This window comes from Giraffa tippelskirchi, chromosome Y, assembly GCF_054371585.1.
Source record: "Giraffa tippelskirchi isolate mGirTip1 chromosome Y, T2T-mGirTip1v1.2.pri, whole genome shotgun sequence".
Taxonomy (NCBI): Eukaryota; Metazoa; Chordata; class Mammalia; order Artiodactyla; family Giraffidae; genus Giraffa; species Giraffa tippelskirchi.
In genome coordinates, this window is record NC_137290.1 from 6,757,202 (window position 1) to 6,775,059 (window position 17,858).

General features: G+C 36.0%; 1 protein-coding gene across 37 annotated transcripts in view; it reads left to right on the plus strand.

Moving 5' to 3' along the window:
* LOC145537620 (lysine-specific demethylase 6A-like) overlaps window positions 1-17,858 on the plus strand; it is a 191,327-nt gene that overhangs the window by 138,892 nt on the left and 34,577 nt on the right. For 35 of the 37 annotated variants that reach the window (XM_081568362.1, XM_081568332.1, XM_081568326.1 and 32 more), the window contains 5 exons: window positions 6,762-6,826; window positions 6,902-6,976; window positions 7,723-7,871; window positions 13,012-13,126; window positions 14,499-14,686. In XM_081568362.1, the coding sequence (XP_081424488.1) occupies window positions 6,762-6,826; window positions 6,902-6,976; window positions 7,723-7,871; window positions 13,012-13,126; window positions 14,499-14,686 (592 nt within the window). Of the gene's footprint in view, window positions 1-6,761; window positions 6,827-6,901; window positions 6,977-7,719; window positions 7,872-13,011; window positions 13,127-14,498; window positions 14,687-17,858 lie in introns of all 37 variants that reach the window. The other 2 variants (XM_081568331.1, XM_081568337.1) reach the window with 2 other exon arrangements.

Consider the following 17,858-nt stretch of genomic DNA (forward strand, 5'->3'; position numbering starts at 1 on the left):
TCTTTGCCTTATTCAGTATACTGTTGGGTAATGCTTTGAGCCTAACTTCACGTATGATGAAATAAAAGACGCTTACTACTTGGGAAAAAATTATGACCAACCTAGACAGCATATTAAAAAGCAGAGACATTACTTTGCCAACAAAAGTCCGTTTAGTCAAGGCTATGGTTTTTCTAGTAGTCATGTATGGATATGAGAGTTGGACTATAAACTAAGCTGAGCACTGAAGAATTGATGCTTTTGAACTGTGGGTTTGGAGAAGATGAGCACTAAAGAATTGATGCTTTTGAACTGTGGGTTTGGAGAAGACTCTTGAGAGTCCCTTGGACTGCAGGGAGATCCAGCTAGTCCATCCTAGAGGAAACCAGCCCTGAATGTTCATTGGAGGGATTGATGCTGAAACTGAAACTCCACTACATTGGCCACCCAATGTGAAGAGCTGACTCATTTGAAAAGACCCTGATGCTGGGAAAGATTGAAGGCAGGAGGAAAAGGGGACGACAGAGGATGAGATGGTTGGATGGCATCACCGACTCAATGGACATGAGTTTGAGTAAATTCCAGGAGTTGGTGATGGACAAGGAGACCTGGTGTGCTGCAGTCCATGGGGTCGCAAAGAGGCGAACCCAGCTAAGCGACTGAACTGAACTGAACAGTTTTCTATAGATAATCTTATTAAGTGGAGGAAGTTCCTGTTTATTCCTAGTTCAGTGACAGTAATTTTATCATGCACAAGTGTTCAGTTTTGTCAGTTCTTTTGCTGCATCTGTTGTCTTGATCGTGTGGTTTTTCTTTTTTAACCGGTGGATGTGTGATGTATTATAGTGATTGATTTTTGTAATGTTGAATGAACCTTGCATGCATTGGATAAATCCCATTTGGCTATAGTGTACAAATGTGTTTCTGCATAGTTGGACATAATCTGCTGATACTTTGTTGAGGAGTTTTCTTTGGTCTGTAGTTTTCTCTAGGTGTTTTTAGTATTAGGGTAGTCATTGTCCTTGACCTCGTCGTATAGTTGAAAGATTCTGTCTGCTCCTGTTTTCTGGAACAGGTTGTGGAACACTGGCATAATTTCTTCCTGAGTTTTTGGTGGAACTCTTTTCAGTGACTTCATCTGGGCACTGTGGTGCTTTTTGTTCTGCAAATTTACTAAATGATTGATTCAGTTTAAATAATTATATGCTTACAGATTATCTCTTTTTCCCAGTGTTGCATTTGATAGATTGTGTCTTTCAAGGAATTGGATAGATTGTTTCTTTCAAGGAATTGGATAGATTGTGTCTTTCAAGGAATTGGTTCATTTTATCTAGGTTATCATATTTCTGGGTGGAGTGATTTATAGCATTCTTTTATTAATGTTACATCTTTTACTAATGTTGTTAGTAATTGCTGTCTCTTAGATGGCATCACTGACTCAAGGGACATGAGTTTGAGCAAGCTCCAGGAGTTGGTGATGGACAGGGAAGCCTGGTGTGCTGTAGTTCATAGGGTTGCAAAGAGTTGGACATGACTGAGCAACTGACCTGAGTTGAACTGTCTTGTATATTTATTTTCCAGCCTAGGTTTATCAATTTTATTGGTCTTTTCAAAGGGCCAAATTTTGGTTTCATTGATTTTTCTCTTTTGGCTTTGTATTTTCAGTTTTGCTAACTTTAATTATTCTTCATATTTCTTTTCTTATGCCCTTCTATTGGATTTATTTGCTCTTGCTTTCCATTTAATTTTCTTGTAGAGTAGATACTTAAATGATTGATTTTAGATCTTTTCTTTTTTTAGTATGTATATTAATCGCTCTGAATTTCCTGCAATCACTGGTTTTGGTGCATCTCCAAATTTACTAATGTTTCTATTTTCATTATAACTCAGTTCAAAATAATTCTTAGGTTTTTTTTGAGGGTGTTTTTGACAATATATTGTTTAGTATCAGTATGTTTTTGGATTTTCTATCTTTGTTTTACTGATTTCTAGTTTATTTCCATTGTTATCTGATAGGAGTTATTGTATTATGTCTTTACTTTTGAATTTGCAAAGGTGTGGGTAGTGACCTGGAATGTGGTCTTACTGAACATTCTGTGTGAACTTCAGAGAAATATGCAGTTTTTGATGTAAGAACCCTGAAAAAGGCATAAACAAAATCTTCTTAGCATCGGGACCCAGGGGAAAGGGGCAGTTGACCACACGAGAGACTGAGCCAGACCTGCCAGTGACCCCATAAGAGATTGAGACAGACCTGCCTATGGGTCTCCTGTGTAGATGCTGGTTGACAGTGGCCTGCCTCAGAGTCAGGAGCACTGAGGGCAGCAGTCTTTGGAGGTGCAGCATGTTAATATACGTCCTCTTAGAGGAGGTCACCATTAGCTTTACCATAGAACCTGAAGTCCTACTATAGGGGCTGCAGACTTCCAGCACTGGGCTGCCTCAGGCCAAATCAACAGGGAGGGAGCACATCCCTACCTATCAGCTGAAAATTTGATTACAGGTTTACTAAACATCACCCTGCCCACCAAGGCAACACTTGGTTTTCCTCACAGCCAGTCTGTTCCATTAGGAAGCTTGGCACAAGCCTGTTTATTCATCAATCAGAGAGCAGACAGAAGAAGCAAGAAGTGCAGTTCCATGGACTCCAGAACAAAAACCACAATCACAGAAAGCTAACCAAATGATGGATCACAGCCTTGTGTAACTCATTAAAACTATGAACCATGACATGGAGGGCTACCCAATATGGATGGGTCACTGAGATGAGTTCTGGCAAAACTAGGTCCACTAGAGGAGGAAATGGGAAGCCACTTGAGTTTTCTTGCCTAGAGAACCCCATAAACAGGCAAATTTTTGCCCCATGAAAAGGCAAAAATATATGACACTAGAGGATGAGCCCCCCAGGTCAGTAGGTGTCACTCTTCTGCTACTGGAGAAGAGTGGAGAAATAACTCCATAAACAATGAAGCGACTGAGCTAAAGTGGAAATGATGCTTAGGTGTGGATGTGTCTTGTGGTGAAAGTAACATCCGGTGGTGTAAAGAACAATACTGCACACGAACCTGGAATGTTAGGTCTGTGAATCCAGGTAAATGGGACGTGGTCAGTCAGGGGAAGGCAAGAGTGAACATCAATGTCTTAGGAATCAGTGAACTAAAATGAATGGGAATGGGTGAATGGAATTTAGATGACGATTATATATACTACTGTGGACAAGAATCCCTTAGAAGAAATGGAGTAGCCACCACAGTCAAAGAGACAGTTCAAAATATAGTACTTGGGTACAGTCTCAAAAATGACAGAATGATCTCAGTTTATTTCCAAGACAATTCAGTACAGCAGTCGTCCAAGTCTATGCCTCAACCACTGATTCTGAAGAAGATGAATTTGAATGGTTCAGTGAAGAACAGGGAAACCTTCTAGAACTAACACCAAAAAAATGTCTTTTTAATATTAGGGAATTGGAATGCAAACATAGGAAGTCAAATACCTTGAGTAACAGATTTGACCATGGAGTACAAAATGGAGGGGCAAAGTACAAAATGAAGCTGGGCAAAACCTAACCAAGTTTTTCTAAGAGAATGCAGGTCATAGCAAACACGGTTTTCAAACAACCTAAGAGGTGATTCTACACATAGATATCACCAGATGGTCAGTACTGAAATCAGATTGATAATATTCTTTGCAGCCAAGAATGGAGAAGCTCTGTAGTCAGCAAAGAGAAGACCTTCAGCTGATTGTGGCTCACATCCAACCTCCATATTGCAAAATTCAGTTTTAAATTGAAGAAAGTGGGGAAAATCACTAGACCATTCATGTATGACCTACATAAATTACCTTATGATTTTATAGCAGAAGTGACAAATAGAATCAAGGGATTATTGGTCTGGTAGACTGAGTGCCAAATTACAAGGAGATTGATATTGTTGGAGAGGACGAAGTAACCAAAGTAATCCTAAAAGAAAAGAAATTCAAGAAGGCAAAAATTCCCTGGAGAAAGGAATGGCACTCCAGTTCATATTCGTACTGGAGAATTCCTTGGATAGAGGAGTCTGGTGGGCTACAATCCATGGAGTCACAAAGCATTGGACACAATTCAGCAAATAAATACACACACACAAACATGGTATAATGTTACATGCTATTTATATCCCAATTATAAAAAAGAAGAAAAATTTTTTTCACTTGTTCTTTTCTTTTAATGCTTTTATTTTATATATTAGGAATTCTGACCTGTATTATTTTTCTTCTTTAAAAAACTAAATTTTCTTCCAAGCCAAAGCAGTTTTTTTCTAGCAAGTTTCTCCAAATTTTTGTCCATCAGAAAAATCTTGATTTCTCTTTCACTCTTGAAGAATATCTGAGGGTATAAAATTCTAGTGTGATTTTGTTTTTATTTCCATTTCACTGTCTTCTTGCTTACATTTTGAAGAAGATGTGGATGTTATGTTTAGATGAGCATAAATGAGATATTTGTTTTTTCTGTGGCTCCATTCCATATTTTCCCTTATCTTTGATTTTCTGTAGTATGTATTATATGCCTAACTTTAGGATTGGCACATTTATCCTTCTTGATTTTACTCAGAAACTCTATGTTCATGTTTTGATACCTCTGTTTCATTGGTAGGGGGTGTTTACTTATTTCTAGTTTGTTTATTGGTTTTTATTTTATTTCTTTTTGCATACTATGAGGAATTTGGGGTCTATGTTACCTGATCAGGGATTGAATCCTGGGCCCCAACAGTGAGAGTGCTGAGTTCTAAACATTGGACTACCAGGGAATTTCCTCTTGGTTCATTTATTTCTTCTCTTTCAGCATTGCCGGTTTGATACATCTGTTTAACTTTCGCTGTAATTCTTGCTTATTCTGGTTTGGTTTTCTGTGAACTTTTTTGTCTGTTTTTTCCTCTTTTTCAGATTTAGAAATTTCTTTTCAGATACCCCGGTATCAAATTACTTCTTTTTAGAATTCTTTGCATACTAAACTATAGAACTTTTTTTCTTAGAATTCTATCATTTGTGTTATGTCAGAGACTGTTCTTGGTTCTTGGTATGAGTCTTTAAGCTGTGCATCTGACTTTTCACATACCTGGATGTACTGGATAAAAGGAACTGCTGTAAATAGCCTTTTAGTCATGTATTGGTAAAAGTATTGAGGTACGGGATATTCTGTTATCTTATGATTTGGTCTTAGTCCTTATAAAGCATGTGCCTCTCTATTGTGAACTTCATTAGTGCTTCATGTTTGTTTTTTTCCCCCATTCTTTCAATAGAACTGAATGTGTAGAGTGGGTATTTCTTTCTTCTCTGGAGATGTTTTTGTTGTTTAATTGCTCAGTCACGTCCAACTCTTGAAACCCCACAGACTGTAGCCCACCAGGCTTCTCTGTCCATGGAATTCTCCAGGGAAGAATACTAGAGTGGGTTACCATTTCCTTCTCCAGGGGATCTTCCTGGCCCACAGACCATACCCATGTCTCCTGCACTGGCTGGCAGATTCTTTACCATTGAGCTACCAGGGAAGCCTCTCTGGACATGTAGATCCTAATGAAAATTACAGAAAATCAGCCTGTGATTAAGAAGCTTCTTCTGAGTGCAGATTTTGCTGTCAAGAAAAGAATCCTATGGCATATTTTAGAAAGGGATTTTTTTCTGATATTGTCCATGGTTTTTCTTTGCCCAGCAGAGTATCCATAGAGTTTTCTGCTCCCATTAATTTTAGTTGCTATTTTTCACTGCTTTTTCCAAAAAAAGCTTTTGGACACAACAGTTTCACCTATGTTCTTTTACTAACGTGAGACTGCTTAATTGTTTTTAAGGTTGAAGTGGCTACTTCCAGATTTCTTAGATGTTTTACAGAATCATTAGTAAAGTATTTAATTTGCAGATATTTTCCCTATTCTGTAAGTTGTGTTTTCACTTTTTCTTGATTGTGTCCTTTGAAGCATGAAAGTTTTAATTTGGGTGAAAATTTTGTTTTAACTGCTTTACTTTTGGTGTCATAGCTAAGAAAGCTTTGCCTGGTGGTCATGCAGACTTACTCTTTGTTTTGTTGTAAGAGTTTCATAGTTGTATGTCTTACTTTTGGTCACTGACCCTTCTTGAGTTAATTTTTCTCTTTAGTAAAAGATTGGTGTCTAACATTTATTCTTTTCAACATGGGTTTCTAGTTGTTTGAGTACCATTTCTTCATTGAATTATTTTGGCATCTTTTTCAAGAGAGCAACACATTTTTATTTAGATTTGATTTCCTTCCTACTGCTAAGTGTTTTATTTATATAGAATGTATTTTGTCAGATATTTAGATTATTAAGAGCTGTATGTTCTCTTAATTGTATTACTGTACTCCACATAGGCAGGGTTAGGATAAAAAAATTTTATATTAGAAATAGAAAACCTTAAATCTTTATTCACCTATACATGTCATAGCTGTTGTTTTTGTAGGTGCACACACTTCTGCCAATTTAAAATGTGTGCTTTAGCTTGGTTGGCATTTATAAGTAATGCTGATAGCAAGACCATAGTACTTTGCTTTCATTTTCTTTTATTATCACTTTAACTTGTGTCAAGTAGAAGAATAGGCACATTTCATTCTTATTTAAGAGTTCACATAGGAAAAACAAACTCCTGTCTTTTGGTGCAATGTGCCTATAGCAAACTACTTTTAAAATCATAATCAGTAGCACTCATGTAGATATGATTATTTTATTCAGTTGTGTAATGGGAACTGTAGTCTATAGCAGGATACTAAAACATGAATGTTTTTGCTTAATCTGTAGGAAGAAAATGAGAAAAGAATGCAACATAGAGAATATTCAGATAATGAATCCACTTCTTCAGATAAGTAAGCAAATTTTAGTATGCACTCAGTGTTCCTGTCCAAAAGGCATGAATTTACTTTTGTTGTTTTCTTTTTAAGTACTGGAAGGAGAAGGAAAGGACCTTTTAAAACTATAAAATTTGGAACCAACATTGACCTCTCTGATGACAAAAAGTAAGACCTGTTCTATTTCCATTAAGTGCAAACAGAAGTATAGAACTGAAAGTTGCCTACTTTTATGTCTTCTTTAATCCAGTAGTTATCCTGTTTTTGTGTGTTGACAGAGAAGTTTTTGCTAGCATTCTGAAATTATTTTTATTAGATTTTGAAATCATATTTTTGTTATCAGTATCAAAACAGTTTTACAGATATGCAAATAAAAGTATAAGATTATCACACTTTTTTTAGTTTTTTTTTAATATTTCATTTATTTATTGTCTTTTGACTGTGCTGGGTCTTTGTTGGAGCATATGGGCTTTCTCTAATTGCCACAAGCAGAGTTTACTCTCTACTTATGCTGTGCGCACTTCTCACTGTGGTGGCCTCTTTTATTGCAGAGCACAGGCTCTAGGAGCATGGGCTTCAATAGTTGCAGCACATGGGCTCAGTAGTTGTGGCTCACCAGCTCAATTGCTCTGTGACATGTGGAATCCAAATTTTCCGACCAGGATTTAACCTGTCTCCCCTGCATTTGCAGGTGAATTCTTAACCGCTGGAACCAGGGAAGTCCCATAAATTTTTTAAGTTATCTGTTTGTTTTAGGACTTCTTTGAAAAAGAAGTTAAAGATTAGTTCTTTTGACCTTAAACATTTAAAACTTACAGATGTAATTGTTTTCTATTTGGATTGCAAGGTTGTGGGGTTAGTTCTCATTAATATTTTCAACAATATTACACTTTCAATATATCATTTTATTTCAGGTGGAAGTTGCAGCTACATGAACTGAGTAAACTTCCTGCTTTTGTGCGTGTTGTATCAGCAGGAAATCTTCTAAGCCATCTTGGTCATACCATACTGGGCATGAATACAGTTCAGTTATACATGAAAGTTCCAGGGAGTCGGACACCAGGTTATTTTTATGAAATAACGTACTTTGTATAGTTTAATGTGGTAGATGCACCTGTACTCTTTCCCATTTGTAACTAATGAAGTCAATAGAATTTAAAACTTCTTTCTAGGGTCGCTAAGAGTCGGACACGACTGAGCGACTTCACTTTCACTTTTCACTTTTCATGCGTTGGAGAAGGAAATGGCAACCCACTCCAGTGTTCTTGCCTGGAGAACCCCAGGGACAGGGGAGGCTGGTGGGCTGCCGTCTGTGGGGTCGCATAGAGTCAGACACGACCGAAGCAACTTAGCAGCAGCAGCTAGTAGATAAAAATACTGTAAGTGTTCTTATAATTAAAGATGAGAATATCAATTTGTTCTTTCAATATGACTTTTATACTTTTTATATGTAACCATCAGAAAAATCAGAAAAATTTTAACCTAGCGAGGGGGTTTTAACGCAGGCAGTGAAAGTCCATCTTGAGCGCATTGAGTGCAAATTCTCAGTTTTCTGCATTTTTTCATCACAGTTACAGTTCTTACTAATAATGAACTAATATGCATCCTATATGGTATAAAGCTTAACTGAAAATACTTAAAATATATGATGCACTGTATTTCTTAAAACTATGTCATTATGTTATATTAAGTACAATACAGACTAATACAGAAGTCAGGTGACTTTCCAAGCTAAACAGTTAAGTAATTCATGTTTTGTTAGCCGAGACTTTAAGTTGAGGATATTATGAAGATACATATGTAAAAACAGGAAAAAATTGATTTCCTTGCGTCTTCATTGATGAAAGTCAAAATACCTAATAGTTGAAAAACACAGACAAATAATTGACAAAATGCAAACATTCTTAATGGGGGAAATGACATTTTACCTTATTGGGATTCCAAGTCAGAATTCCCTTTTGTCAGGATAGCTAGAAATGTACATCTCTTAAAGCTATTCTGTGGAAAAATTTTATGTTTCATCTTTTTCTGTTTTTTTTTCTTACAAGTCCCAGCTGGGCAGTCCTCCCCATGTATCTCCCCCATCCTGTATGTTTCATCTTTAAAATTGTTTTTCTGCAACTAGATACTGCCAAACACTCTTTGTCGATCTATGTATTTACTTTACTTAGCTTATTTAGTCGGTTAGAAGGCATTTACAGAATTCTCTTAGAGTTTGTTTCTGTTTTTTGGGTTTTTTTTACTTTTACATTGTCTCTTTGCTCTTAGTTGCATTTCAGATGCAGTTTTTTCAGTTGAAGATCAGATACTGGAAGGCTTTTACAGTATAAAAATGTTTTCTGCACTTGCTTTAGCATTTGAAAATGGTACAACAGTTATAGCTTGAACTTATAAAATATATGCTGCAAATGTTTAAAGGAATGTATAGGAAGCATTTTATTTAGTTTTTAATACCATAGGAGTGTATAAATACCTTGATATTATAACAGTGGCTGTTGATTGGCCTCATTCAAAAATTCTTAGTCTCTAAAGATTAGAGTATCAACACTGCAAAGCCACAGGGAATATCAGGATTGTCAGCTTCTATTTCTGTCATAAATTCACAGATTTTATATATGTTAGCAGATTCCAACTCAGGAGAACTTAATTTAATATATATGGAACTTTGAAAATATTCTTACCTAACACTTAATCCTGTGAAGACCACTTGTAGAAGCAAAACCTTCAGTCACTTCATATTGGGCATTGACTTCTCATGTAAACAATACCAGTTAGGTAGTGCTAATAGTATTTGTTGACTTGCTATGGGCCAAGAAGAAATGCTTGAAATTATTTTGTTTTTTCACTGATTATTGCTGTTGCCTCCAAAATTATTTACTTTTTAAAGCTGATTACTGATACTTTTCCGGTATCTTCATTTAGTAACTGTTCTCAACAAAAGGCTAATCATGTAGAAACATTTTACTTTCTCTAGAAATAATTTTTACAATATATCGAACATGATTTAATTAATTTGTTACCTTTAAACAGCTTTACTTGCCTGCGCATAGACAAACCTTGGTTCAGCCTCAGTTTTGTTGGTTTTTTTGGGAAAATTTCTGCTATTATCATATAACATATTTTAAGTTTTCTTATTTTGTTTTTATATAAGACATAATGTCATGAGAATCTGATTTGGTAGTTTCAAAGAATCATGCTATTTTACAACAGAAAGAACATCATAACATAGTAAGTACAGCACCTTTCCAATCAAGTGGAGTAAGTCATCCACACACTCCCATTAAGACTGTTATATTTGACATTTGTTATTTTCCTCTTAACATTATGGATGAGCACTTGTAACTTAAAAAAAGAAATGAAAGGGTAAAGTATGATATGCTTTCCAATTAAAATGCTATTCAGTTTTGACTGTTAATGAAAGTTGTAGTTTGTCAAGCAGCAATATGAAGTTATAAGTGCATAAGATCTCTGTTACAACTGCTTAATTTGTATGTTGTAGCATGAAAACATACATGGATAGAGCATAAACTGATGCCATATCTGAGTCCCAAGGATTTTAATTACAAGAATGGATATTTGATCAGTGGACCATAGGGTGCTATCCCCTGGTTTAAATCATAAAGTTTCATTCAATACAAATATAAAATCATTCTCTTTGCATTGACATAGCTTATATCATAGGTGACAGTTGAAGTACTTAATAATTTTCAAGTTCCAGTCTCTGGACAGCTAAGTCAGATGGTAGCAGAAAAAACCAGCTCAGCTATATGGTGATGTGTACAGACTACAGGTCATTTTTGTTTGTTTGTTTTTCTGACTTCTTCTTCAGTACATTCTCACTGTAGAATGACCAACTGATTTTTAAAAGCAGAATATTTATTGCTTATTTTATGAGTTTGGGTTCCCAACTTTGATAATTGGAATCTGCTGAAAAGCTTTCAGAAGAAATAACGAATCATTTTGAGGATGAGATATCATTATTTAAAAGATCCTCAGGGATATTGATGTACAACCAGGAATTAAACCCAGTTGTTGGAATGTTTATTCCCAGGGTTATTAGAAATTTAAATAGATAGTACTGTTTTGTCAGTATATGGGTCAAGTGGAAAGAAATATGAATAATTTTAATAGTTGAAAAAGTATTTAATGTTTTGGCCTTCTTTGTCATTAATAACGTCTTAGTACTGGGCAAGAATCTTACTTTTCAAGATTTTTAATGTATATGGTATTAGACTAGATCCATTAAGATTTATTTGTATTTGAAAATTATTTCATTTGATTTAGAATACTTTATGAAAATAAGTATGTGGAAGTGAAATGAATCACAGAAAATGAAAAAAATACATATTTTTTTTTTACTTTAGAATCTAGGGGGCTGAAGCCAAATTTAATATATTACTGTTTGTCATTTATACCCAGAAGTGTTGGGATGTTTCATTTGTTCATCATTAACATCAACAATATCCTGTGGAACTCAAAAGGAGTTCCTTAGAGAAAATGTGTCATGTGTTTTAGTCAGCTCCTGTAATTCAAGAAAAAAAGTTCTAAGTGTCTTTTTAGTTGGTAAACATTTTGTCTGTTGTTACATGAAAGAAATGATACTTTCTATAACAGACTTTACCTACTGACATGAGCTTTTAAACTGTGTTCTTAAAAATTTAGAGGCCATATTCTGAGGCTGTATTGTAAGAGATTACCATCCCTATCTGTGGTGGAAAAGGTATAAGCATTTACAGTATGTATCAATGTCAGATTGAAAGGTTTATAGGACTTCAGTTCAGTTGTTCAGTCATGTCCAACTCTTTGTGACCCCATGAACTTCAGCACGCCAGGCCTCCCTGTCTATCACCAATTCCCGGAGTCCACCCAAACCCATGTCCATTGAGTCGGTGATGCCATCCAACCATTTCATCCTCTGTCATCCCCTTCTCCCCCTGCCCTCAATCTTTCCCAGCATCAGGGTCTTTTCAAATGAGTCAGCTCTTCACATCAGGTGACCAAAGTATTGTAGTTTTAGCTTCAAAAGGTTACTAACTCACCAGTTACATTTTGAAAATCATATCTCATTCATTAATTTCTTTCTTTTAACTTTTTATGTTGTATTGAAGTATATAGCTGATTAACAGTGTTTAAGATGGACAGCAAGGTACTCCACCCATACATACACATGTGCATCAATATTTCCCCAGACTCTCCTCCCTTCCAGGCTGCCACATTGAGTAGAATTCCCTGTGCTGGGCAGCAGGTCCTTGTTGGTTCTCCATGTTAAACATGGCAGTGTGCCCATGTCCATCCCAAACTCCCTAACTATCCCTTCCCCTCCATTCTCCTCATGGTAACCATAAGTTTATTACAGAGTATTGAGCAGAGTTCCCTTCCTTTGCTGTACAGCAGGTCCTTGTTTTAGTTATCTAGCACTGTGTACATGTCCATCTCAAACTCGCTAAATATCCTTTGCCCCTATCCTTCCTCCCTGATAACCATAAGGTTATTACAGAGTACTGAGCAGAGTTCCCTGTGCTGTCCAGCAGGTCCTTGTTGGTTCTCCATGTTAAACACAGCAGTGTGTCCATGTCCATCCCAAACTCCCTAACTGTCCCTTCCCCCATCCTTCCCCCTGGGAACCATAAGGTAATTACAGAGTATTGAGCTGAGTTCCCTGTGCTGTCCAGCAGGTCCTTGTTGGTTCTTCCTGTTAAATACAGCAGTGTGTCCATGTCCATCCCAAACTCCCTGACTATCCCTTCCCCCATCCTTCCCGCTGGGAACCATTAGGATATTACAGAGTATTGAACAGAGTTCCCTGTGCTGTCCAGCAGGTCCTTGTTGGTTCTCCGTGTTAAATACAGCAGTTTGTCCATGTCCATCCCAAGCTCCCTGACTGTTCCTTCCCCATACCCTTCCTTTCAGCAACCATGGCTTTGTTCTCTGTGTCCTCATTTGTTAATTTTTGATACTGTGTGAGTTGGGGTAGTTTACAGAGAAGAAAGTAGTAATACTGATAATAGCTAATATTTATTACTTATTCATATGGCATTCATTAATCTGTAAGCGCTTAGTTGTCACTCAGTCCTCAAAACAGTGCAGTAATTTGATGGCACATTTCTTTAATTGAGTTTAGGTTGGACAGGTACACACTGCTACATGTACACACTGTTCATTGCATTTATAGTCGTCATGATGTTTTTCCTTTTACATTTTAGGTCACCAAGAAAACAACAACTTCTGTTCTGTTAACATAAATATTGGTCCAGGTGATTGTGAATGGTTTGTTGTTCCGGAAGGTTATTGGGGTGTTCTAAATGACTTCTGTGAAAAGTAGGTTTCTAAACTAAATTTTCTTTGAAAATAATTATAAGAAAGTTATTATAAAGGGCAATTATCTGCTGTTGTTTCAGAGTTGGTAATGAAAAGGTTATAGTAAAAACATGATTAAGAATTGAATGTAATTCTCATACTTATATCATGTATGATTATTTTTAAATTGATACACGTATTTCATATACTAAATTCTTTAACATTTTAGAGGCTAGTTACTCATAGTTTCTTTACTAAAAAGTATGTCAGAGTGGTTATAAAAACAGTACTCCAAAGTTCTCTCAATTACTGGTAATGTATGATCAGGTTTTTTTGTCCTACGTATAAGGTTTACTTTTGTTATAATGAATTTTTTAAATAGAATTTATTTGTTTAAGTTATATCATATGGTAATTTTTACACATACATTACATTACAGTGATTCTTTTTAGTAGGAAACTAACTTTTTTTATGGAGAAGGAAATGGCAACCCACTCCCAATATTCTTGCCTAGAGAATTCCATGGACAAAGGAACCTGGCAGGACACGGTCCATGGGGTTGCAAAGAGTCGAACATGTCTGAGCAACTAACACACAACTATTTTTAGGGTTTAATTTTTTTCTATTTCAAATATCTTAGGTCAAATGTACTTGGAAAAGACAGGTGATATCCCCAAAGTTTAAACTGCAGAGTAATAAAAAAATAATGTTAGAATAGTTTATCTTAAATTGTAGAAATGACATGTTTTATAATTTTATTTTGTAGAAGGATACTGCTTCTAAAGTTTATAATTTCAATAGTTTATTTTATGGTTGCAGATAACATGTTATCTTAAAATCAACTGCTGTTTTGAATTTTTGAAGGTGTTTGATCTGTGTGCCATCTTTGGCATCCTTTTTTTTTTAAATGGAAATTTTTCCAGTTTCATATTGGTAATGTTGGGTGAAATAGTGCTGAAGTTTATACTGTGCTTGACAAGAATTGAACAATTGCCCCTGAGCGCATCGGGCCCCAGAGTACCTGATTGTAATGGTACTTACCTGTTTGTCAACACTCATTAATAGGTGGATTTTATTGTACATGAATTATACCTAAGTAAAATCTACATTAAACTAAAAACCTAATTTATTTTCAGTCTAATTTGAAAATCTAACATTTGTACTTTTGAAAAGTAAGTTTAGACATATAATACCTCAGTAAGTAAATAAGTGTACCTATTCTCTCTGTTGTTACTTTTCTATTCTATTCTAGAGCCCTGTTTTGAAATACACAGTTGTGACAGTACTATTAAGTTTTATTAAGTTAGAGCATATTAATCTATTAAAAGTATCTTCTCATCTTTGATGAGACATTAAAAAACCTTTATCCAGTAACATTATTCATTTTTTTCAGAAATAATTTGAATTTTTTGATGAGTTCTTGGTGGCCCAATCTTGAAGATCTTTATGAAGCAAATGTGCCTGTATATAGGTTTATTCAAAGACCTGGAGATTTGGTCTGGATAAATGCAGGCACTGTGCACTGGGTTCAGGCTGTTGGCTGGTGCAACAATATTGCTTGGAATGTTGGCCCACTTACAGGTATTGTAAAGAATACAATAACAGTAATAAATGTAATAGTACATTTTAAAAATTCTCTCTAATGATGAGTTAGAAAATAACTCACTAAAAGTTCAACAAATTTGTCCTAGGAGAAATACAGTTGTTACTATACAGAGAGTGAATTCTAGCTAAGACAGGTACATAGAAGAGTAAATTTTACCAAATAACAGAAGTATGCTTTTCCAGATATAGACAATATACTTTTGATATTTTAGAGCATTGAATATTGTTTTTATAAAAGAAAACTTGGGGGAAAGCATAACAGAATAATTATTTTTTAGACTGTTTTTTTTTTCTAATATACCACATGAGATGTTTTGTCAAACTCTGTTTAATATATGCAAGATGAAAAAGTCTGGCATTTTGGGCCAGAAAGATCTGAATGAATCCTAGCTTGTTTATGTTTGTTAATTTTGCGACTTTGGATAAGTGTTTTGAAATATTAGAGCCTCATTCTTTTAATCTGGAAAGTGAGAAATTCTTTTAGTCCAAAAAAGTGAGGGCTTCAGAGATGTGAAAAAGGCAAGCCTAATACCAGGCACATGGTGGAGAGTTCTGACAAACTGTGGTCCACTGGAGAAGGGAATGCGAAACCACTTCCCCATTCTTGCCTTGAGAACCAAATGGACAGTATGAAAAGTCAAAAAGATACGATACTAGAAGATTAGCCCCCACATAATAGATGCCCAACTTACTCCTGAGAAAAGGGTCTAGAGAAATGAAGAGGCTGAGCCGAAGTGGAAACAGTGTGCAGTTGTGGATGTGTCTGGTGGGGAAAGTAAAGTCTGATGATGTAAAAAAATATATATTGCGTAGCCTATTTCATGTGCATTCATGTTCATAATTCATTCATAGTTCCACAAATTAACACATAATTTGTAGAATGTTAGTTTCTTGAATCTAGATAAATTGGATGTGACCAAGCAGAAGATAGCAAGAGTGAACATTGACTCTTAGGAATCAGTGAAGTAAAAGGAATGAGAATGGACAAATTTAATTCAGATGACCATTACATCTACTATTTTGGACAAGAATCCCATGGAAGAAATGGCGTAGGTCTCATAGTCAACAAAGCATTATGTGGATATAATCTCAAAAATGACAGAATGATCTGTTTTGTTTCCAAGGTAAACCATTCAACATCACAGTAACCCAAGTCTCTGGCCCAGTCAGCAGTGCCAAGAAGCTGAAGTCGAACAGTTCTATGAAGAACTACAAGATCTTCTAGAACTAACACCAAAAAAAGTGTCCTTTTTATCATAAGGGACTGGAGTGTGAAAGTAGGAGGTTAAGAGATACCTGACCGTGGAATATAAAATGAAGCAGGGCAAAGGCTAACAGAGTTTTGTCAAGAGCACGTACAGGTCATAGCAAAAACTCACTTCCAACAACACAAGGGATGACTCTACACGTGAACGTCTTCAGATGGTCAATACCAAGATAAGATTGATTACATTCTTTGTAGCCAAAGATGGAGACACTCTATACAGTAGCAGCAACAGGACCTGGAGCTGACTGTGGTTCAGATAATGAGCTTTGTAAAGCAAAGTTAAGGCTTAATTTAAAGAAAGTAGGGAAAACCACTAGACCATTCAGATATCACCAAAATTAAATCCCTTATTATTATGCAGTGGATGTTACAAATAGATACAAGGGATTTTTAGCCTGATAGAGTGCCTAAAGATCTATGGATAGAGGTTTGTAACATTGTACAGGAAGCAGTGACCAAAACCATCCCAAGAAAAAGTAATGCTAGAAGGCAAAGTGGTTGTCTGAGAGCACCTTCCATATAGCTAAGAAAAGGAGAAAAGTGAAAGGCTAAGGGGAAAGATAAACCCAACTGAATGCAGAGCTCCAGAGGACAGCAGGGAGAGATAAGAAACCCTTCTTAAGTAAACAATGCAGAAAAAAATGAAAAATAGAGGAAAATAGTAGAATGGGACAGAGTGGTGATCTCTCCAAAAAAATTAGAGATACCAAGGGAACATTTCATATAATGATGGGGACAATAATAAACAAAAACAGTATGGACCTAACAGAAGCAAAAGAGATTTAAGAAGAGGTGGCAAGAAAACACAGAAGAACTGTACAAAAAAGGTCTTAATGATCCTGATAAACACATCTTGTGGTCACTCACCTAGAGCTGGACATCCTGGATTGTGAAGTTAAGTGGGACTTAGGAAGGCTTTCACAAACAAAGCTAGTGGAGGCGATGGAATTCCAGTTGAGCTATTTCAAAAGCTAAAAGATGATGCTGTTAAAACTGCTGCCCTGAATATGCCAGCAAATATGGAAAACTGAGCAATGGCCACAGGACTGGAAAGGGTCAGTTTTCATTCCAATCCTGAAGAAAAGCAGTGCCAAAGAATGTTCAAACTACTGTACATTCTCACTTATTTCACATCCTAGCAAGGTAATACTCAAAATACTTCAGGTTTGGCTTTAACAGTTTGTGAACCGAGAACTTCCAGATGTCCAAGCTGGATTTAGAAGAGGAACCACAGAGATCAAATTGCCAACATCTCTTGGGCTACAGAGAAACAAGAGAATTCCAGAAAAACCTCTACTTACTACTATAAAGCCTTTAACAGTGTAGATCACAAGAAACTGGAAAATTCTTAAAGAGATGAGAATACCATACCACCTTAACTTGTCTTCTGAGAAACCTACTTGTAAGGAGAAGCAAGAATTAGAACTAGACATGGAACAGCAGAATGGTTCATAATTTGGAAAGGAATACATCTGGGCTTTATATTGTTTCCCTGCTTATTTAACTTCTGTGCATAGTACATCATGAGAAATGGGAGATTGGTGGGATCACAAGCTAGAATCAAGATGGTGGTAGAAATATCAGTGACCTCAGATAGGAAGATGATACCACCCTAATGGCGGAAAGAAGAGGAACTAAAGAGCCTCTCGATGAGGGTGAGAGAAAAGAGTGAAAAAACTGACTTAAAACTCAGCATTCCAAAAACTAAAGTCATGGCATCCTGTTCCATCACTCCATTGCAAATAGATGAGTAAAAATTGGAATCAGTGGTAGATTTTATTTTCTTGGGCTCCAGAATCACTGTGGACAGTGAGCATAGCCACAGGATTAAAAGAGGCTTGCTATTTGGAGTAAAAGCTATCACAGACCCAGACAGCATAT